Raw genomic sequence first — 23677 nt, forward strand, 5'->3', positions numbered from 1 at the left:
AACATGGCCTGGAACATGACAGCAAGTTCAGTTAACTTGAGTGGCCTGAGCAGTCCCCAGATCTCAACCCAATAGAGCATCTTTCGGATGAAATGGAACGGGCTGCTCGCAGCATGAATGTGCTGTCGTCCAATCTGCAGCAACTGTGTGATGCCATCGCGTCAGCAAGGACCAAGGTCCCTGGGGAACGATTCTGACACCTTGTAGAATGCCCCCAAGAATTCAGTCTGTTCTGGTGGCAAAGGGGCATCCGACCCGGTACTAGATGGGCGTACCTAATAAAACTGTTCGGTGAGTGTATGTCAGTACTGAGAGTATGTCTGCCTCTACCTATGTCTTGAAACAATATCAGTGACCTCTATTGTATTCTATTGCAGTCTTTTCCTGTTTAAGTAACATGTATTGAAAAGACAGTTATTTGATCAAGTATCATCAGTTCGATGATCTCACCTTTTGAGAGGTTCAAGACTTCTCACACTCTTTGGGAATTGGGCAAGAAGCAGTGAGGCAGAGAGTGAGAACTAGGCTGTCATAAATCATGTTGAAGGTCAAGTACTGTGGACTGACAAAAGGGAGCGGTGTGGGTCAAGTAAGTCCAGGGGGGCTTGAGCCGTGAACAAATAGAGCAACACTACTTGTCTGCTCTCCCCTCTCTCCCTCTCTCTCTCTCACACTCTTTCTCTCTCCAGAGAAGTTGCTCTGTATCCTTCCTTCCTTCCTCCATCTCTCTCTCTCCTCTTTTTTCAGACACCAGACCTTCATTGCTCTTGTCCTAGTTTTCACTTTTGTGTGTCACCTCTTCCTCTCATTTACAGGGGTGGCCTCCTTTCTCTCTGTTCTCAAACTTGTTTTCTTGTTCCCCAAAGTGAACTATAAAACAGTGGACTGTTTCACTGCACTGTTTTTCTTTCTAAAAGGATATAATAACATCAGTGGCCTGTCATGCTTACATTTGTTCTCTAATTCCTCTGAAAATAAATCAAAGCTTGGCAAAAAATGTCATCATGAAATATAATCTTCCTAACCTTTATTGTCTCTCTCTATTTCCTATTGCCAGTGCAAGAAGGTCTGTGGATATCCATCCTTACCCCATAAATTGTTTGTAATGTCCCAGTGTTATATAACAAGAGGAGAGTGTTCAAGGGGAGGGTGGTCTAGATATGGAGAGCTTAGATGTGTGTTATAAACAGGGGTGCAACTTTGGTTTTAGAAGTGGTGGGGGACATAATTTTTTAAATATATATTTTTATCCAGTCGGATAAACACTCCAAACAGCCTATTCGACCGCTCGGGGGTGTCCGCATGGTCCTAAAACACACCGTTGCCTCGTTTTGTTATCACATTCCAATGATAAAACTGGGGAGACGAAAATGCAATTTCAGAATATGGGGGGGACATTTCCCCCCTGTCCCCGGTGAAAGTTGCGCCCCTGGTTATAAATGTGGCTCAGACACTGAGCTGTTCTGACAGCATAGGAGACTTGTTTACTCCACTGATGTTGGGTCAGCTTGAGAGGACGTGTCTGGGATCATCAGCATCTCTTTAGAGAACATCAATAAGACATGTCCTAATGTACAATGCAGACAGGGGGTCACCCTGTACCAGAGAGAGATAGAGAGAGTGAGAGCAAGAGAGAGTGAGAGCAAGAGAGAGAGAGAGAGAGAGAGAGAGAGAGAGAGAGAGAGATAGAGAGAGTGAGTGAGAGCAAGAGAGAGAGAGAGAGAGAGAGAGAGAGAGAGAGAGAGAGAGAGAGAGAGAGAGAGAGAGAGAGAGAGAGAGAGAGAGAGAGAGGTCATAATAATGGCATTAGAGCCATAATAAGGAAAGAATAATAAAAGCCAAAAATGTATTTTGTTTGCACTGGACCAAAGCCCTGTGTGGGTGTGACTGTTCAAGTTTTTTTTAAAGGCACTTACCAGAGAAAGTGTATCACCTACAGTAGAGGTTAGTACAATAACCACCTATTCAAATCAAATGTTATTTGGCACATGTTTCGTAAACAGCAGGTGTAGACTAACAGTGAATTTCTTACTTACGGATCCTTTTCAAACAATGCAGAGCTAAAGATAAAAAATATAAATAGTGACATGAGGAATAAATACACAGTGAATAACGAAAAACAATAACAAGTAAAAAAATAACATGGCTTTATACAGGGAGTACGAGTACCGAGTTGATGTGCAGGGGTAGGAGGTAATTGAGTTAGTTATGTACATATAGTAGTGCTAAAGTGACTAGGGGACAGGAACGATAATAAACAGCAGCAGCAGTGTGTGGTGAGTATGAAAAGTGTGTGTGTGTATGAGTGTGAGTGTTTGTGTGGCATCAGTATGCATTTGTGCGTGTTATATGTGTGTGGGCATATGTAGTGTGTGTGTTTATCACAGGAGGTTGGTGGCACCTTAATTGGTGGAGGACGGGCTCGTGGTAATGGCTCGAACGGAATAGGTGGAATGGTATCAAATACATTAAACACATCGTTTCCATGTGTTTGATGCCATTCCATTTCCTCCATTGCAGCAATTATTATGAACCGTCCTCCCCTCAGCAGCCTCCAGCGGTGTGTATGTATGTGTTGGTGTGTCAGTGTAAGTATGTGTGAGTGTGTAGGTGGAGTCCAGTGTGTGTGCATAGAGTCAATGCAAGAGAGTTAATGCAAAAAAAGGGTCAATACAGGTATTCTGGGTAGCCATTTGATCATTTATTTAGCAGTCTTGTTTAGCGTTCTTATGGCTTGGGGGTAGAAGCTGTTCTGTTGGTTCCAGACTTGGTGCACTGTTACCGCTTGCCGTGCGGTAGCAGAGGGAAAATTCTATGGCTTGGGTTGCTGGAACCTTTGACAATAGTTTGGGCCTTCCTCTGACACCTCCTGGTATAGAGGTTCTGGATGGCAGGGAGCTTGGCCCCAGTGATGTACTGGGCCGTACTCACCACCCTGTGTAGCACCTTGTGGTCGGGTGCCTTGCAGTTGCCGTACCAAGAGGTGATGCAGCCAGTCAAGATGCTCTCAATGGTGCAGCTGTAGAGCTAGTGCTACACTTTCACAAAGACTTCATTGATGCTTGTTCTTAAAAAGCACAAAAAACTGACATCGATACAAAAAATGAACAGTTGGGAAACATGCACAGACATCGGGTTTATAACCCATCACGAGTGGGAATATCAAAATGTCACACCGCACTTCAGGCTTCTGCAGGGGTATTCGTCAGTTGGGACACCTAGTCCAAAGACTTTGATTTAATAGCAAGTAAGCCTAGTTCTTCTTAATTTGCTGAATTAGAATGTTAACATCATAGAGATCCTATTAAGTATTCTAATGACTAATTCTGTGGTTAAAGCTGCCATATGTATATTTTGGGCACATGTGAGTTATAAATCTGTCATTCTCATTGAAAGCAAGTCTAAGAAGAAGTAGATCTGTTCTATATGTGCTATTTTTATACTTCTGGTTCTTAAGTTTCGTTTTTGGCCCTAATAATTGGAGTCATTGTCCACAAGGCAGCACTATGGGCTGTCTAGTTCCTGCCTATCCTTTCTTTGGATTGGTGGATGCATCTCCGCTGAATTGGGCCTAGCTCTTCCTCTCTAGCTGATTAAGATTATGTCATAGAACAAAATGTATAAGATCTCCTAAGCCTGTGTTGAACACAGACCTTAATTTCGGGGGTTTATCCTACAAAACGCCATTAAATTCCCCATAAGCTTTGTCCAACTGACCATTGTGGAGTTAGTGCCTACAAAAATACGTAATTACTATTTCTCTCCATAGCACTTTCAACATTTTGTCGTACATGATAGTAAACGCAGTTATATATTTTTTTAAAGTATTACACTATAAATCCCATAATGCTATTGGCGAATGTTTTCGTTGTGATTGGTCAGACGCCTGTGAACTGGTTGACGTGTATTACCGTGCGCCTTTAACCTTGTCCATGAGGATATTATGAAAGTCTCCTGTTTGTTCGCAGTTTTATAACCTGTCTTATGTTATTTGTTTGTAAACCTTCGAAAAACGATGAGCAAATATATTCTGCCCGTCTCGGTCTTTGGAACAGTGTTTGGGTCCGCTGTTTTATTGAAGTGAGTCGCCAAAGAAATTCCTTCTCAAAAAGCTAGAAGAATCCTAACAACTATACCTTTTGCCATCCGCTGATGCTTCTGTAGTCTTATGACAAAGCTCCCCAATCCATCAGGGGTTTGATGTAATGAAACTGCCAGTCACAGTTAAAGATATATAATGCACAGTGCTACTTAACATTGCATGTTGTAATGTGTAGCCAAAACCTTTCTAAACCATCTCTTACAGCTTGAGTGTCACTCTGAATTATGATTGTGTCATTCTCCCCATAGGAACCATGTTACTGGAGGCCCTTGTCCCAGTAAGGCTAAAATTCCAGGGAAGACCGTGGTCATAACAGGAGCCAACACAGGGATTGGTAAAGAGACAGCCAAAGAACTGGCCAAGAGAGGTACAGAGAATTTGGCTACATCATAGCGACAACTAACCACTTATTTTACGCAAGGGCTTGTTAGTAGGCCACATATTTAGACAATGCAATTATATTCCATTTTGGTCACTGTAAGGGATCTCGTCCTCCTCTTCTGAGAAGGATCGGAGGATCAATTTGCAGCGTGGTAAGTGTTCATGATGTAAACTGAACACTGAAATACAAAAAAAACAAAGTGACCGAACGAAAACCGAAACAGTCCTGTCTGGCGACATACACAAAGACAGAAAATAAACACCCACGAAACACAGGTGGAAAAAGGCTACCTAAGTATGATTCTCAATCAGAGACAACTAACGACACCTGCCTCTGATTGAGAACACAGAAACCAACATAGGAAAACAAACAGACTGCCCACCCCAACTCACGCCCTGACCATACTAAAACAAAGACAAAACAAAGGAACTAAGGTCAGAACGTGACACACTGGCTATTATTATAGTTTTACTATTATTATGTAATGTTTGTCTTTACTATTGTGTGATTGGCTAGTTGTTACAAGTAATTCAAGCAACCATAATTGCTTGAGAAAACAACCAGAACGACCTTAGTATTAATAATGAGTTACCTACAGTTGAAGTCGGAAGTTTACATACACCTTAGCCAAATACATTTAAACTCAGTTTTTCACAATTCCTGACATTTAATCTAAGTGACAATTCCCTGTCTTAGGTCAGTTAGGATCACCACTTTATTTGAAGAATGTGACATTTCAGAATAGAGTGATTTATTTCAGATTTTATTTCTTTCATCACATTCCCAGTGGGTCAGAAGTTTACATGCACTCAATTAGTATTTGGTAGCATTGCCTTTAAATTGTTTAACTTGGGTCAAATGTTTTGTGTATCCTTTCACAAGCATCCCACAATAAGTTGGGTGAATTTTGGCCCATTCCTCCTGACAGAGATGGTGTAACTGAGTCAGGTTTGTAGGTCTCCTTGCTCGCACACGCTTTTTCAGTTCTGCCCACAAATTGTAAATGGGATTGAGGTCAGGGCTTTGTGTTGGCCACTCCAATACCTTGACTTTTTTGTCCTTAAGCCATTTTGCCACAACTTTGGAAGTATGCTTGAGGTCATTGTCCATTTGGAAGACCAATTTGCGACCAAGCTTTAACTTCCTTACTGATGTCTTGAGATGTTGCTTCAATATATCCACATAATTTCCCTACCTCATGATGCCATCTATTTTGTGAAGTGCACCAGTCCCTCCTGCAGCAAAGCACCCCCACAACATGATGCTGCCACCCCCGTGCTTCACAGTTTTGATGCTGTTCTTCGGCCTGCAAGCTTTCCCCTTTTTCCTCCAAACATAACGATGGTCATTATGGCCAAACAGTTATATTTTTGTTTCCTCAGACCAGAAGACATTTCTCCAAAAAGTATGACCTTTGTCCCATTGTGCAGTTGCAAACCGTAGTCTGGCTTTTTTATTGCAGTTTTGGAGCAGTGGCTTCTTCCTTGCTGTGCGACCTATCAGGTTATATCTATATATGACTCGTTTTACTGTGGATATAGATACTTTCCTCCAGCATCTTCACAAGGTCCTTTGCTGTTGTTCTAGGATTGATTTGCACTTTTCGCACCAAAGTACGTTCATCTCTAGGAGACAGAACGCGTCTCCTTCCTGAGCGGTATGATGGCTGCGTGGTCCCATGGTGTTTATACTTGCATACTATTGTTTGTACAGATGAACGTGGTACCTTCAGGCATTTGGAAATTGCTCCCAAGGATGAACCAGACTTGTGGAGGTCTACAATTTTTTTTCTATAGTCTTGGCTGATTTCTTTTGATTTTCCCATTGATTTCCCAATACATCCAGAGATACACCGCTAATTGACTCAAATGATCAGAAGCTTCTAAAGCCATGACATAATTTTCTGGAATTTTCCAAGCTGTTTAAAGGCACAGTCAACTTAGTGCATGTAAACTTCTGACCCACCGGAATTGTGATACAGTGAATTTTAAGTGAAATAATCTGTCTGTAAACAATTGTTGGAAAAATGACTTGTCATGCACAAAGTAGATGTCCTAACCGACTTGCTAAAACTATAGTTTGTTGACAAGAAGTTTGTGGAGTGGTTGAAAAATGAGTTTTAATGAATACAACCTAAGTGTATGTAAACTTCCGACTTCAACCGTAGCTACTCTTTCCCATTTTCTATCCTTTTCCATCCAATCAGGTGGTCGAATCATTATGGGGTGCAGGGATATGGAGAAATGTGAGGCGGCTGCCAAAGAGATTCGGGGGCAGACACTGAATCCTCATGTTTACGCACGCCACATAGACCTGGCCTCCATCAATTCCATCCGCCAGTTTGCAGAGAGAGTCAACCAAGGTCAGTTAAAATACGCACTGGAGAGACATCAACTCAAATGAGACCCATTGGAAGTAACGGCCACTTTATGAGTTGAGCTACACCCAGACAATGGTGTGTGTGTGTGTCTCTCTCTTTCTCTCTGTGTTTCTCTCTGTGTCTCTCTGTGTGTGTGTTTTCTTCATGTCATTGCAGAGGAAACTCATGTGGATGTGCTGATAAACAATGCAGGCGTAATGAGATGTCCAGCAGGGAAGACAGAGGATGGGTTTGACATACAGTTTGGAGTGAACCATTTAGGTATGTTCCTGACTACTCCCAAGTAGTGTGCACTTTCTGCAGGGTTTTATTTCGTACTGTTGCTTTACATTGTATTATAAATACATAGCTATAATATAGGAGAATATGGGCATTGTCATATGTTCATGTTACTGTGTTCCTCTGTTTCTTCAGGTCACTTCTTGCTGACCAATCTGCTGCTGGAAAAGCTGAAGGACTCTGCCCCTAGCAGAGTGGTCAACCTGACCTCTCTTGCCCACATCGTCGGGGAGATCGATTTCAATGACCTCAACTGGGACAATAAGAAGTTTGACACCAAACGGGCCTACTGCCAAAGCAAACTCGCCAACGTTCTATTCACAAGAGAACTGGCCCAAAGGCTAGAAGGTAAGTCCAGTAGCTCTGTGTATGTGTGTGTGTGTTCTCTGTGTGGGTGGATAGGTTTGTCCTCTGTTTGGGTAGGTTTGTTATTTTTGTGTTGTTGGGTTTGTATTTTCCATTGATTACAGTATTGATTACTGTGTTGTTAATCTTTGTTGTGACAGGTACTGGGGTCACTGTGAATTGCCTACACCCCGGGGTTGTTGCCACAGAGCTGGGGAGACACACTGGCCTCCACCAATCGCAGTTCTCCAGCTCAGTGCTCAGTGAGTCCGCCGCCTTCTCATTGTCTATTACACTTGGAGATCCACTCACGTGAAAATGTTTGCTAAACCATCATATCAGTTTAGATTAATAGGCTCAGTAGGTCATAGTTGAAGCTCCCAATCTCTCAGGAAAAGTTATTCACAAAATGCTTCAAATGACCCCTAATGTCTCTGCCTCTCCCTGAAGGTCCGTTCTTCACCCTCCTGGTGAAGGGGCCAGAGCTGGGGGCACAGCCTAGTGTCTATCTGGCTGTGGCCGAGGAGTTGGAGGGGGTTACGGGCTGCTACTACGACGTCATGATAGAGAAGGAGCCAGCACCCAAGGCCCTCGACCAGGAGGTGTCCCGGAGGCTGTGGGAGGCCAGTGCCAGGCTGATGGGGCTGGAGCAGGCAGCATCAGCAGCAGTGCCAGCCTCAAATAGGGCCCAAGAGAAGCCCAGCACAGACCCAGACACAAAGATCATAGCCAAGCACTCACTGTCAGCGCTTGAGCAAACAGGAATGAACCCTGGAGTATGAGCCCTGATATGGAAAGAAGTCACAGTGAACGGTTGACTTTGCATAGGCGCCATTTTCTCTTGACAAGAGCATGTACAATATGAAATCGGAGCTAGCTGGAGATTTCGATTATGGCTCGTGAGACATATGCATATGCTACAGACTAATGCTTGATTTCACCTGCTTGTCCAATGTCCATACATCTGGAGATGTTATCGAGGCAATGATACAAGAGTGACTTGTCCAACATCACAGTGAGTGTTGGCTTACAGTAGGTTCCAGAGGGAGCAGGTTTTCATTCCAACCAATGTCAAGTTATATTTTAATGAATAATTATGGAAACCTTTCATGCCCAGATACTCTGAGACAGAAGGAGATGGAAATCACTGTTATTAAAACAGTTGTAATGTGTTATGAACTGAACACACAGGCTCAAGTTCACTGCATGTATTGTAATGAGTAAAGTATAATGTTGCCTCATCTGGCCATGATGAGGCTCAAGGGAAATGGTTCCCCTGTCATATTATTTTTTACATTTTTAACATTTATTTAACTAGGCAAGTCTGTTAAGAAAAAAATCTTATTTACAGTGACGGCTTTCTCCGGACGACCATGGGCCAATTGTGCGCCGTCTAATGGGACTCCCAATCACAGCTGGATGTGATACAGCCTGGATTCGACCCTGGGACTGTAGTGACGCCTCTTGCACTGAGATGCAGTGCCTTAGACCACTGCGCCACTCGGGAGAAGCAGTTGCTTATCATTGATTATACTATTATTCACTGAGCTAATCTAACAATACTAGAGTGAAAGTCGGAATCAGAAAAGTGGATACGCAATAATGAGATACCTAGAGTCGCATTATAGATCCCAAACTTAAAAAATATATATATATTCTCGGATTTCTTTAAGACATGATTAAGATAAGCACATACTGTGGAATCTGGAGCTGTATTTATGCTTTAACCCTGTCATGTTTGTTTGGGCTGGTTTATGTATTATTAATCGTTTGTGAGGAAGAGGGTTAGCATTCTACAGGCAGTGTTTTAAAAACTGTAATCTGCCAATTACCACCACCTGGTGGTGAGCTATCAAACTGAGGGCAACACATTTTGACCACTTATGTAATGAAGAAAATGGAGACCAAAGAAAACATTTCTTAACCCCCCCACAGAGCTTCTGCAAGCTTTGACTGCGTCTCACCAAAAATATGTTACTTACATGTCTTGATGTTTTCCTGTAGCTACATTGTTGCTTTATAACAACACATCACCTCACTATCTGGAGTCAGAAAACTGTTGATAAAACTGTCCAGGCTGGCATGCATTAATGGATACTGTTGGCATACACACAGCTTAAGTGCTTTGGATATATTAGCCCTGAACTCTCGGAGGGATCCATTTCACAGGGCTCTTCCTGTCAATAAAATCCCTAAATTCAGATTGAGAGAAAGACATCCACCATCTGAATGTACTCTGATGAGCATCGATCCCTGGAAACTAATACCGTTCACCAGCCAAATCTGGTGTCAGTTTACCAGCAATGACACTCCCTGGTGCCACCCTAAAAAGCTGAGGGTAATAGGAGATCAAGGGTTTTCCACATCCCTCTGATTTGGAAAAGCAGGTAATGTTTTGTAAAGTGGAATACCAGAAAGACTTTAACATATGGTTGTGAAGGGCCATAAAAGAGACACTGTTATTGCTCTCCCTAAACATGCACAAACATACAAAATCATATTCTTTAATGGCCATCTAGAATATGGTGTTATGGAAACACTTTTGACAATGAAAACAATGACCTTTTTGTTTCTGTATCTTATCTGAAGGTTCTGCAGTGATTTATTCATTCTTGCCTTGTGGTAGAATTTAGAAACATGTCTATCATGTCTGTGTGAGCCTTGAGGCATTTGTATACTGAACAAAAATGTAAACGCAACATGTTTTGGTCCTATGTTTCATGACCTGAAATAAAAGATTACAGAAATGTTCCCTATGCACAAAAAGCTTATTTCTCTCAAATTGTGTGCACAAATTTATTTACATCCCTGTTAGTGAGCATTTCCTTGCCAAGATAATCCATCCACCTGACAGGTGTGGCATATCAAGAAGCTGATTAAACAGCGTGGTCGTTACAGGCACCGTGTGCTGGGGACAATAAAAGGCCACTCTAAAATGTGCAGTTTTGTCACACAACACAATGCCACAGATGTCTCAAGTTTTGAGGGAATGTGCAATTGGCATGCTGACTGCAAGAATGTCCCCCAGAGCTGTTGCCAGAGAATGTAATGTTAATTTCTTTACCATAAACCTCTTCTAACATAGTTTTAGAGAATTTGGCAGTACGTCTAACCGGCCTCACAACCGCAGATCAAGTGTAACTACCTCAGCCAAGGACCTCCACATCCGGCTTCACCTGCGGGATCGTCTGACACCAGTCATCCAAATTAAACTGAGGAGTATTTATTTTTGTAATAAAGCCATTTTGTGGAGAAAAACTAACACCCATGGCTGCGTCCCTGTCCAGTCATGGGAAATGTGTTTAGTATACTTACATTTTTGCCAAAGTTTTTTTTATGGTGTTTAGTAGTGCAAGGGCACTTCACAGACTATTGCACACGAGCACTTCAGACTGCCCTCCCAGGCCCACACATGGCTGCACCCCTGCCCAGTCATGGGAAACCGATAAATTAGAACCTAATGAATTAATTTCAATTGGCTGATTTCCCTATATGAAATGTAACTCAGTAAAATTGTTGAAATTATTGCATGTTGCATATATATATATATATATATATATATATATATATATTGTATTATTTAAGCATCTCAACAGAAAAAACAACACTAGATATTCTATCCCAGTATTTTTATGAATAAGCAAAGAACACATGTTCTATCCTCTGCATGGATGACAGCATGAGTATGACGTTTGCGCTCTTGAACAGACTCTCTTGAACTACACATCCCAAAATGCACTTGTCGTTTCACAAAAAAATAGGTTCAAAGTACAGTATTTTCATGACCAGAGAGCAAATTTGCTGTTTGACAATTTAGTGAATTTGTAAACGTCTTGGGTCGCAATTTGTGAAGTTAATCTGCAACATAGTGCATTTGGTCGTCAAGAGACGTTTGTGAGGCGGTGTCATTACAGAGGAGAAGCTACAACAGGAAAAACACAACAACACTGTCGGTGAGTGCAACTTTACCATAGAGAGAACAATAAGCCAGATGTTTTACCGGATGTAGAAATCTGAAGCATCCGGTTGGCGTTTCCACTCAACACCAAATATGGTGATGAGAGGAAGCCCAGTGGCCGGCAGTGGGAGAAGACGGAGCGAGATGAATTTTGGACGAGATTCTGCAAATTTCCTCATCGATGAAACGTTTGATCTCAATACAGTTTTCTGTTCCCAAAACTAAAATATGTTACGAACATAGTACTTTTTGCCAAAGTTTCAAAAAAAAATTGCGTTGTTTTGTAAGTGCAAGGGCGAATTGAGATTCAGGCTAAGCGTTCCCTAACTGAAATATGCAAATACATGCTAGAACGCGCCAATAGGATCTCGTTAGTTCGTGCTTGTTCTGCCCACTATGATTAATTGTCTACCATTGGAAACGATTGGCTGTGGTCTATCTTTGGGTTATAAAAAAATCTTTGACTTTACTTTGTCAACTTTAAATTCTTCCATGCATCTTCCGCTGCAGTCTGCAATGCAGCATATGTCCCAGCGATTGCTACATAGCACAAAGTGTGCCTTAGAAGTGTAATAAATGTATATTTTTGTTCCAGCCAGGCACCTTTGGAACATCAGTATGGCAGCGCCACAGAGGGTGAGAGATTTGCCTGAGGATGTAGACACAGATGACTGCATGACTTCATACACTCACATTTACAGTCCAGATTTACTCAAGTAAGTGGAAATACAACCTTAACGTACCAACTGTACTTGAGCTGTGCATTGTCATTTGGAACAAAAGCAATGGCCAGTAGATTTTATAGGGAAATGTTATTACCTTAAGTGATGTAATAGGAAAAGATGACATAGGGCACTCTGTATAATACTGGTACTGTACATAAATTTTTAACAATATCTTTTCACAGAGACCAAGTGGCGTTCATAACTGGAGGGGGAACTGGAATTGGACTGCGCATAGCTGAAGTGCTCATGAGGTACTGTACCTGGAGTCTCTTGACGTACTACTCCATGCTCCCTGAGACTGTACCTTAACCCTCTGGTTGGGTTATCACTGCCTATCTTCTTTGACCTATAGAGCATGTTACTCTTCACCTAAGACCTTGTCACGTTTGGCTTTCTGGTACATCACATGATCTCAGCCTTAACCTTGCACCTTTCACTTGACATGTCCCTGCTCCCCTCACCCCTCATCTATCACATTCCCTTGGCCTTTACCCTGCCTACACCTGGGACTGCTCACCTCATGCCACTGTGTTCTACCTATAGCTTACTTGTGTCATCCGCAAACCACCATTAGAGGCAACTAAAACCTTATGCCGCATGTCATCACACACGGAACACCTTGCACCTCACCCCTAACCTCTCACCTCTCGTCTCTTTCAGGCACGGCTGTGACACAGTGATTGCCAGCAGAAACTTGGAAAAGCTGACAGAGGTCTGCTACCCTTATATCGTGTAGTAGACCAAACAAAAACGATGTTGATTAAATGTTGAATAAATGTTGATTTATCATGCTGATGTCTCGTCTATGTTTTCTTCCAGGCTGCTAAGAAGCTGATGGCAGCGACGGGACGCCGCTGTCTCCCTCTGACCATTGACGTGCGACAGCCCCAGACCATCTCCGCTGCCGTGGACGAGACGCTGAAAGAGCTGGGCAGGATTGATATCCTCATTAATAGTATGTAGAACTCACACGTGTGCACAGACAAACATGCACATGCACCCATACAACAACATTGTAGGTATGGGGGGGAAATTAAATTGGCTCTGCTGTGAAATTGTGTGCGACATTGATTTTAAGAAGCCATGTCGCGGTGAAAGCAGTGTGATTTTTGTTTAAATTATGACATTTTCTCAAGCAATGTCAATCTCTCTTTATCAACTGTTATCATATAGGCCTGTTTCAGATCACAAAGTCATCATCTGTTCTAGCTTTTATCGTTTTTGTTACGTTTATAACTTGATTTGCATTTCACAACATTTCAATCTCAGTCTTTCTTTACATTTGTACATTTTCTTTTTAATACCCAATTTTGAATGGAAACGTGTTAACGTTGGTTGTTTGAAATAGGTATATCTCTCTGGTCACCCCCAAAACCAATTCTTCCTTTGGCCGCCTCTCCTTCCAGTTCTCCTGCTGCCAATGACTGGAACGAACTACAAAAGTCTCTGAAACTGGAAACACTTATCTCCCTCACTATCTTTAAGCACCAGCTGTCAGAGCAGCTCACAGATTACTGCACCTGTACATGGCCCATCTATAATTTAGCCCAAACAACTACCTCTCCCCCTACTGTATTTATTTATTTATTTAGCTCCTTTGCACCCCATTATTTCTATCTCTACCTTGCACATTCTTCCACTGCAAATCTACCATTCCAGTGTTTAACTTGCTGTATTATATTTACTTTGCCACCATGGCCTTTTAAAACATTTTTTTTGCCTTTACCTCCCTTATTTCACCTCATTTGCTCACATTGTATATAGACTTATGCTTTCTACTGTATTATTGACTGTATGTTTGTTTTACTCCATGTGTAACTCTGTGTTGTTGTATATGTCAAACTGCTTTGCTTTATCTTGGCCAGGTCGCAATTGTAAATGAGAACTTGTTCTCAACTTGCCTACCTGGTTAAATAAAGGTGTTCTCAACTTGCCTACCTGGTTAAATAAAGGTGTTCTCAACTTGCCTACCTGGTTGAATAAAGGTGAAATAAAAAAATGAATGTAAAAAAAAATATGTAAGGAACTGTCTAGCGATCTATTTTATTTTATAGATGCTGCTGGAAACTTCCTGTGCCCTGCAATCTCCCTCTCCTTCAATGCCTTCAAGACAGTCCTGGAGATTGACACCATGGGTACATTTAACACCAGCAAGGTGGTCTATGAGAAGTGGTTCAAGGTACGGTACACTCTCAGTATGCACTGAGATTTTTCAATCAATTTCCTTCAATCTAACTACCTACCTTTTTCACATGACTTGCATGGATATTCCTGTTTGTTTTTCATTGTTGTGCTATTACCTCAGATAGTCATACTTCTGGTAAAATGTATGGATAGATAGACTTGATCATGTCTGATGTTTGTGTTCAGGACCACGGGGGTGCCATTGTAAACATCTCTGCCACCCTCGGCTACAGGGGTCAGGCTCTCCAGGTGCATGCTGGCTCTGCCAAGGCTGCCAACGGTAAGAAACGTTACAGTGTTATAACTCTATGATTGTAACTATATTGTTGTGTTTTTATGTGGTTCTATGTATTTGGTAGAAGTAGCTGTAGTCTTTTGAGTCAGCACTATTTCTCAGATATAACAGCAAGCCCACTAACAACTTCCCCTCTCTTTATTCATCCCACTACTCTTTTTCTTTTCACGTCTCTCTCCCTCAGATGCCATGACCAAGCACCTGGCTGTTGAATGGGGACCAAGTGGGGTAAGGGTTAACACCCTGGCACCAGGTCCTATTTCTGGGACAGAGGGCTTCCATAGACTGGGTAAGGATCTGTGGCTGCCTGGCTGTGATTTGATAAACATGTTTGGTTTGATTAAGCCGTGAGCCAAACTCACACATGGCCACACATACTTTTTAGTGATAAATCTTGCCACTCCTCTCTACCTTTTAATGAAGTATGTTTTATTACACACTTAAGTAGATCTGGGTAATTCTGTGTTATTTCTCTGCTAGTGAGGTCAAAGTTATCAAGAGCAGAGCCTTAGGGGCTTCCCGGGTGGCGTAGTGGTCTAGAGACTGTGCCACCAGAGACTCTGGGTTCGCGCCCAGGCTCTGTCGCAGCCAGCCGCAACAATTGGCCTAGCGTCGTCCGGGTTAGGGAGGGTTTGGCCGGTAGGGATATCATTGTCTCATCGCGCACCAGCGACTCCTGTGGCGGGCCGGGCGCAGTGCGCGCCAACCAAGGTAGCCAGGTGCACGATGTTTCCTCCGACACATTGGTGCAGCTGGCTTCCAGGTTGGATGCTCGCTGTGTTAAGAAGCAGTGCAGCTTGGTTGGGTTGTGTTTCGGAGGACGCATGACTTTCGACCTTCGTCTCTCCCGAGCCTGTACGGGAGTTGTAGCGATGAGACAAGATATAGTAATTACTAACAATTGGATACCACGAAAGTGGGGAGAAAAGGGGGTAAAATTAAAAAAAGATATAAAAAAAAAAGAGCAGAGCCTTAGGAGAGGTAAACTAAATTAAGTCCTCTTCAGTCTCATTTTTCTTTGCCCCAAATACTTGTTCTCACCCTCCCCTCCCCTCTTGTCTTCAGGTGGCAACATAGCAGACAGCATGGGCGCCTTCTCATCCATTCCGCTGCAGCGGGCAGGCAACAAGACTGAGATGGCCCACAGCGTGCTGTTCCTGGCCAGCCGCGCCTCCTCCTATGTGACGGGCCACATCATGGTGGCTGACGGCGGGAGCTGGCTCACCTCAGCCAATGATGTGTCCATGCTGCTCGGTATAGCTTCCTCTCAGTCTGCTAAACTCTGACACGGCCCCTCTCCCCGTCCCAGGTGTGTAGTACAGGGAAGGAGGTGCAGCTGTAGGTGTAGGGGAAGAGGACGTTGTGAAGTGTGTTGTGGATAAGTAGAGTGCATTTATCTTTAATCTAGAAAAAATATTCTTCTGCACTTTGTGACATCGGCTGATGTCAAATTTGATTGATTGATTGGAGTAAAGTGGCATAGTTATAGGGGTAGTGTTTTGCCCTGAGTTGGGAATAACTGATTGCTTAATTTGTCTGGCTTGTGTTTCATTTTCTTCTGTGGCCTTTCGCCTAAGGACACTTTAGATAGAGAAGCATCAACTTATTATTTGATATGCAGATACTGTCTTCAAATTAAATTGTGTTTATTTTGCTTTCAGGCTATTGGTCAGCTGAACTGAAGAGAGACAAGTAGATGGTGAAGAATCTGCTAAATATAAATCTATGGATTTGCCATGTATGATCTTTGAGACTGGAAAGCTACCATAGCTGATAGTGGTTAAGTGGACAATAGGAGGTAAACACAAATATTGACTGGAAATGATTGACCTAAAAAGACACATCACAGCCACATGTTGAAAATGAGATAGATTGGCCCAATCATGTTTCAAGCGTTGGATAATGAGTTAATCCACACCATTTAAAAAAATTGTAATGACTAAATACAATAACTACTTTGGATTAAGAATCAATATGTTGATGAACGTGATTAGTAAAATTGCCTTCTGTAGTTGTTGAATCATGTAGGCTAGTTGTTGAAATTACATTGTAAAGCACTTACAATTTCCATACACAATGTCCAGAAATGTTCCTAATAAACCTTGACATAATGACATTTAAAAACTCTGCCTCCATTTCAAACATCACAACACTTTTCTAACCTCATCATACATGTACTGAAATTGAGTATTCAAAATGAATCCTCCAAGCAAACACTGAGTTTTCACATAGCATGCCCTACTGTATGACCATATTGCTCTAGATAAATGGCGAATGAAACAGTAACACCAATAGTATAGCCAGAAAGATAATACATTATTAATATGCATTGATTAAAATCTGCCAGAGGGGGGCGCCAACGTACAATGCAGTAGAAATTGGGACCTTTGCTTTGGATTCAATGTGTGTTGTGTTGCTAAGATGTTAAACTTGCCAATATACCCTTTACATTATTCGTTCACCATTATTATGCTAAACAAAGCCCAAGAAAACCAAGAACATTTAATCTATTGCCTACATGAGAAAGGCTGGGTACCACTCACAATCACTGTTGGTGCTAGTTGAAGTCTTTTGGAGAATGTGCATGGCCATGGATGTAAAAATACACTACATTACCAAAGGTATGTGGACACCTGCTCTTGGAACATCTCATTCCAAAATCATGGGAATTAATATGGAGTTGGTCATCCCTTTGCTGTTATAACAGCCTCCACTCTTCTGGGAAGGCTTTCCACTAAATGTTGGAACATTGCTGTGGAGACTTGCTTCCATTCAGAGCTTTAGTGAGGTTGGGCACTGATGTTGGGCGATTAGGCCTGGCTCGCAGTCAGTGTTCCAATTCATCCCAAAGGTGTTCGATGGGGTTGAGGTCAGGGCTCTGCAGGCCAGTCAAGTTCTTCTACACCAATTTCAAAAACCATTTCTGTATGGACCTCACTTTGTGCATGGGGGCATTGTCATTCTGAAACAGGAAAGGGCCTTCCCCAGACTGTTGCCACAATGTTAGAAGCACAGAATTGTCCAGAATGTCATTGTGTGCTTTAGCGTTAAGATTTCCCTTCACTGGAAGTAAGGGCCCTAACCCGAACCATGAAAAACAACCCCAGACCATTATCCCTCCTCCACCAAACTTTACAGTTGGCACCATACATTGGGCAGGTAGCATCCACCAAACCCAGATTCGTCAGTCGGACTGTCAGATGATGAAGCGTGATACTCCAGAGAATGCATTTCCACTGCTCCAGAGTCCAATGGCAGTGAGCTTTACACCACTCCAGCCAACGCTTGGCATTGTGCATGGTGATCTTAGGCTTGTGTATGGCTGCTCGGCCATGGAAGTCCATTTTATGAAGCTCCCGATTAACAGTTATTGTACTGCCGTTGCTTCTAGAGACAGTTTGGAACTCTTTAGTGAGTGTTGCAACCGAGGACAGACACTTTTTTACACGCTAAGTGCTTCAGCACACAGCCGTTGTGTGACAGCTCTTAAGTAAGGCCATTCTACTGCCAATGTTTGGCTATGGAGATTGCATGGCTGAGTGCTCGAGTTCATACACCTGTCAGCAACGGGTATGGCTGAAATAGTTGAATCCACTCACTTTAAGGGTCGTCCACATACTTTTGTATATATAGTATATGAAATAAACAATGGTTAGACAATGCAATTAAAAGCCTACACAGGTATTTTGCATCGTATTTTGGACTGCGGTTCGTTCTGTGCGCGTGCGTGAAACGTCACCGCTGTATGCGGCTGAGGGATGGCAAGGGCCGGGTATTTGCTGCTGATGCTGATGACAGTGTGAACGGCCTCTGCGCTCCTTTATATCGTTATACCTCAGTGCTGTAATCACGGTTTAGAAATGTGGCAACATATTTTGTATGTTTGACCCATACAGAAGCATCTTCAGACGGAGAATCATGTCTTTGGAGAGCGTTAGGATGGTAAATACATTTCGGGAGGCCGGGAGAAGCTGAAGAGATTTTAAGCAAGCGGACTGAATTTGTTCCTGACACAGGTGGATGATTGTTGGATCCGAAACGTCTGGATAAAAACACAAAACGCGGATGTAAATGAAAATTTTCGTCAGAACGAATAAACTGACTTAAATGGGAAAAGGAAATTAGCTGAAGGTCTTCATATTCAGTCTAATTTTGCTTCAGAATCAAGGGCTGACGAATTGGCTCGTTAGCTAGCTAGTTAACAAGCTAACTAGCTCGAGCTTCCTTCAGGATATTATAGGGATGTCGGACGCCTTCCCGTTAAATCAATGTTAATATTGCCAAACATGTTATTGTCAGTCTGCAAGCATTGGCATGCTTTACATGGAGTTCAGCGTTGCTAGCTAACTAAGTTAGCAAGCTAGCTATTTATTTACTCGAAGGTTGGCGTATTATAATCCACTGTCAAGTTAAAACACATCTCGCATTGGCTAAAAGCTAGCTAGCTAGCTGGTTAACCAGTTGACGTTAGCTACAGTCACACTTTGAAACCAAATAGTCGATAACCCAGTGGCAGTGCCACATATTAGTACATGTTAAAAGTAGTTAAACGTTGGTGATATTATTGCATCCAATTTATAGCACGAATCCAATGTTCTGCTTATTTTCAGACTGAATTTTTTGGCAGTCAGCCTTATTAGCAAGACGATGCTTGACAACAACCGGGGCAACTGACAGCTAAAATTAGTCCGTCCCAATGATGCTGGAGATGGGGACAGTGAATTTATATAGCACGCCGTGTTTATCATTTGCTTCCTTTTTCCCTGATCAGGTTGGAACATTTTCTATCAAGCTAAACTGATCAATTCCCTTACTATCACAGGAACTCATCTTTTTGTCTGTTATGTCACTTCATATTGTCTTGTAATATTATAGTCATTGTATGACATTGGCATGAAATTAGAATACTAACTATTAGAATATAGTAATTTAATAGGATCGATATGGACATTAGCATGTTGCCCCAGTAATAGTTTGGTTCTTAGAACATTTCTATTTAGTCTGTGCTATTTTGCTAAGCCACATGTCACCAATTAATGTTGCATTCTAAAGTATACATCAAAGTTCATAATTCTATGGAATGAATTATACATTTTTCTGAAAATGCACATTGGATTAGTTGACAACATTTAAAAAAAAATGCAGGGTTAGTCACTGTAAATGCATGAGTAGTGGATCATTTAAGGCAACATCAACAATTATGGCAAGTAGACAAATCAATGAATATAGGGAGTACACTGGTTATAAGCACTAAGGTGTTTACACAGTGCTGAGATGTCATAAATTCAGAGCTAGACAGGCAGGTTTTTATTTACCATCATGCAACATTTGCCTATGGATCTAATCAATTTTGACTTTAATGTAAGAGGAATTATAAGCTTTCTCAAATTTGCTCAGGAATTATCTATTTAAATGGAACAGACTCTGATGTCTAGCCCTCTGGGGCATTCTGAGTGGGATCCAGAAGGCACAAGCTCCCATGGATTCATCCTCTTGGATTCAGACAAAGGAGCCATAATGCCTCAGAGAAAAGGTGGTCAGACAGCTTTGGATTTCCAGAAAGTTGACCAGGATGTATCTCTATGCCTGGAAGAGCTTTTCCAGGAGAACGCCTTAAATTTAGACAGTCTTTTCAGGACCTCCAGTTACTCTGGTGGAGACAAGATTTTGCCATGGGAGGGAGATCAATCTAATCATTCTCAAGATGTTCCCCTGGACAAACCTCTAGAGTTATCACCTCTCAAAGACAAAATTGAGGAACATAACAATGTAAGTGACAGTCCTCTACCTTGGCTGTTATTCTCCAAAACCACTGATTTGCTCAGGGACGACTCAGTGTGTGAGGAACTAAATTCCCTGCAAGATCCACCTGTGAGTTACACAGACTCTGTTAACAGTCACAAGGAGCTGATAACCCTCAGTGAACCTCCTTCTCCTGTGAAGGTTTCAAATAGGACTCCAGATACCAACACAGAGACTTCCTCTTTGTTGGTAGATCACCTCTCATCTGAAAACTTCACCTTCCCCCCCAGCCCTGCCCCTTCAGGTGAGGTGAACCCACAGGGTGTCAGTAAGGAGCTTTTACTCCTGTCACTGGATGAGGACAGTGGCTTCCCTCCTCCCTTACAGGGCGGGGAGACTGTGTCACCTGAAACCGGGGACAAAGGTTTATTCCTGGAACCTGTGACTGATCTACCCACAGTCAGTAACAGTACCCCTGAAGGTTTACCTGAGAGCAGCTTCTCACACAACAACATCCATACTGACTGCGCTAGAGAATCTCCAGGGGTTCAGGTGGGATCTGTGCCTTTGCTGGATCTGGAGATTCCTGACTGTGACAGCAGCCTCAGCCTCTGCCCTACTCCTCTTGAGTCACCAACCTGCACGGGTGCATCACCTGCAGAGGATTCAGAGCAGGAACACACTTTGGCTACTTCAATCCTGACTCTATCAGAGCACAGAGGTGAGGGGGACTCGTCCCTCCTTCTGAACTCTTCACCATCGATTGAACCCCCGTCGCCAAAGTTCCTCTCCAACAGAGATGCTTCGGTCCTTGGTCAACTGCCCAGTGGCTGCAGCTCCGAGGAGAATGGCCCCCAAGATTTGATGGAAGACAAAATTATCTTTGATTTTACCAAACATGAGGGAGAGGAGGAAATGGCTCTGGATCAGTGCTTGACCTCAGACGTGCTGCCCGATGAGGAAACGTGGGACTTGAAACCACCTGAGGCTGTACAGGGTGACAGTGTTCCTGCCTTACAAACTGAACAGCGTGATGGGGAAAGGTTGGCAGACTTGGACCTGTTTGCCGGAACCACGGGTTGTCACAAACGTGATAGTTTTGATTGCCCAGTTCTGGAGTTGAATGGTTTGTCTTCTGATTCTGGATGGACTAGTGAACAAACAGTAGAGACGCTGTCACTCTCTAAAATGGTGGGGTCTGACTCCATGGTCCCCATAGTGAATCAGAGAGAGGAAGACCCATCACCTCTGAAGGCAGTGTTTGATGCTCTGGACCAGGACGGTGATGGATTTGTACGCATTGAGGAGTTTATGGAGTTTGCTGCTGCCTATGGGGCTGACCAGGTGAGACGCATCTCTTTTTAGATTTGTGTCTGTGCATTGTTTTTGCTATTCAGTTCCCAGTCAGTGCATGAGGGAGTGTAAGGTCATGGTGAATTGGTCATCTGAAAGGGTTCTGCATGCGTGTTAACCTAGAGATCATAAGCCTCATTCTGTTTAAATGATTTACTATTGATTTTCCGCTTTACTGTAGAGCTTCCTGTAAAATCTTAGTTAATTCCATCAACTGCAATCCATCCCTCAGTGTTTCCTCAAAGGGCGAGAGGCTTTAATTTGTAGGCTATTTTGTAACAGAGACTAGGCAGCCAAGCTAACTGGTAGGCCTCTGTTAATGGCCATTATTACAACTAGTTTCAGATTGAGTAAGAGGAGCCTAGATTATAAACGTCAGGTAACATGTTCTCACATGGGATAGGCATACTCTTATTTGTTATTTTCCATGAAGAGGGAACGCACTGGGGGGATTTATGTTACCCCAAAATGCAATAGAACCCAGGAAACCTGAGCACTTGGACTTTTGTGTACGATACTGAAGAACACCGGGCAATGATTTTATAATTTAAACCCTAAATGTAGCGTTTGCCGGCAGAGGGCGATATTGAGTCATGTCCTTTTACCGTCCAAACTCATTGTATGCAGCCTGCAATACATTCGTATCCCTCGTAGACCGTACCGAAAACATTATCTATTGGCTTAGATTTCCTCCTTAACTTTATTTAATGGCGAGGAGGCTGGTAAAAAAGGGAAATATGCGAACTTTCCATGTGAATCACCATTTTTCACCACCATGGTGGCTAAATGCCAATCCTGGTTGTGTATCGTGTTCAGCCAATCAAGTTGCTGCAGTCTTTTTTCACCGTTAACCTAACGCAGCGCTGTATCGCGGAAAACTAAGACTGTTCTCAGGGCGAGTCTGCCGGTTTTGACTAGCAGAAGTGACTTTTCGCAGCAGGTTAGGAGAATTAGGTTAGGGTTAGCTAAAATGCTAAAAATAGTCTCTGGCGTGACTCAAACATATCTAGCAACAACCAGGTCTGCCCTGAGAATAGTCTTGGTTTCCACTAATGCGATGAAACCCTTGGTCTGATAGTTTCAACCGTAGTGGCTGAACGCGATACAACACATCCAGGATTAACATTTAGCCAGTCCAGTCCCGCCTTATCGCCATCGAAGCCCATGCAGCCTGAATGGAGAATGTATATATATATATTTTTTTCACAAATTGGTTCACGAGGGATACAACTGTATTGCTGGCTGCATATGCATTTGGACGGTAAAATGACTTGACTCAATATCGCCATCTGCCGGCCGTTGGGCTACCCTAAACACAAACTTTCAGCTTTGCATTTATCAGCAATAACAGTAAACTAGGCTACAATAGGTCACAAATGGTTTGTGAACACACTATTGAAACATGATCAGACAAGGCTTGAGAGTAATTTCATGCTCTATAGCTTGGGTTTGAAATGAATTATCAGAGGATGAACTCGGGTCACTTATTCCCGTTAAACCCAGAGAATGCTTTTTGGCCAATGGATTTGAGAATAGATTTGGCCAATACTGCCACTCATTCTTAACCTTGTTTTGATTAATATTTTGCCTAATCTCTCATTGGTCAGTGTTCAATAGCTGGGATTTGGCATGAAAATCGTGATAAATCTGAAGGAAAATATACGGGCTGAAATTAATTCTGACTGGACAGGCCTGGTACCTCCTGCCCTCTTATTCTACAAAACAAGCCACGAAGATGGTCAAATCTGCCCATAGGCAACATACCTCACTCCATTGTACTGCATAATCTCATGTGTATTGGCTGTTCCATCCTGCCCCAGCTATGACCTTCACCCATTCTCCATCCCAGGCATCTTGCTTTACACCCAAACATATCACTTAAATTCTGTGGTTTTTCTTCGCTAGGAAGTGAGGCCAATTAAAGAAAAACAT

General features: G+C 42.6%; 3 protein-coding genes across 8 annotated transcripts in view; all 3 read left to right on the forward strand.

The window, feature by feature from the left end:
• Positions 1-3862: 3862 nt before the first annotated feature.
• Positions 3863-10240, forward strand: LOC109865732 (retinol dehydrogenase 13). Of its 2 annotated transcripts, XM_020454136.2 has the most exons (7): positions 3863-4080; positions 4351-4469; positions 6691-6846; positions 7021-7125; positions 7279-7491; positions 7650-7751; positions 7939-10240. In XM_020454136.2, the coding sequence occupies exons 1-7, from the start codon at positions 4016-4018 to the stop codon at positions 8268-8270; spliced, it is 1092 nt and encodes a 363-aa protein (XP_020309725.1). In that variant the 5' UTR covers positions 3863-4015; the 3' UTR covers positions 8271-10240. The 2 variants fall into 2 exon arrangements, with proteins under 2 accessions (XP_020309725.1, XP_031655575.1); XM_031799715.1 differs by lacking the exons at positions 3863-4080; positions 4351-4469 and adding an exon at positions 4881-4918.
• Positions 10241-11216: 976 nt separating this feature from the next.
• Positions 11217-16766, forward strand: decr2 (2,4-dienoyl CoA reductase 2, peroxisomal). 4 transcript variants are annotated; one of them, XM_020454438.2, is made up of 10 exons: positions 11217-11441; positions 12042-12162; positions 12354-12422; positions 12832-12883; positions 12991-13126; positions 14226-14350; positions 14542-14635; positions 14835-14939; positions 15716-15904; positions 16312-16766. In XM_020454438.2, the coding sequence occupies exons 2-10, from the start codon at positions 12065-12067 to the stop codon at positions 16344-16346; spliced, it is 903 nt and encodes a 300-aa protein (XP_020310027.1). In that variant the 5' UTR covers positions 11217-11441; positions 12042-12064; the 3' UTR covers positions 16347-16766. The 4 variants fall into 4 exon arrangements, with proteins under 4 accessions (XP_020310027.1, XP_031655634.1, XP_020310028.1 ...); XM_031799774.1 differs by having other exon boundaries at positions 11224-11441; positions 12046-12162; positions 15716-15959; XM_020454439.2 differs by having other exon boundaries at positions 11224-11441; positions 12046-12162.
• A 1651-nt stretch (positions 16767-18417) lies between these two features.
• Positions 18418-23677, forward strand: part of rab11fip3 (RAB11 family interacting protein 3 (class II)) — a 45439-nt gene continuing 40179 nt past the window's right edge. The window contains exon 1 of one of the 2 annotated variants that reach the window (XM_031799214.1): positions 18418-21736. In XM_031799214.1, coding sequence (XP_031655074.1) covers positions 20063-21736 — 1674 coding nt within the window. In that variant the 5' untranslated portion in view covers positions 18418-20062. The remainder of the gene's footprint in view (positions 21737-23677) is intronic. The other variant, XM_020453717.2, reaches the window with a different exon arrangement.

This window comes from Oncorhynchus kisutch, linkage group LG20 (genome assembly GCF_002021735.2).
Source record: "Oncorhynchus kisutch isolate 150728-3 linkage group LG20, Okis_V2, whole genome shotgun sequence".
NCBI classification, from domain to species: Eukaryota; Metazoa; Chordata; class Actinopteri; order Salmoniformes; family Salmonidae; genus Oncorhynchus; species Oncorhynchus kisutch.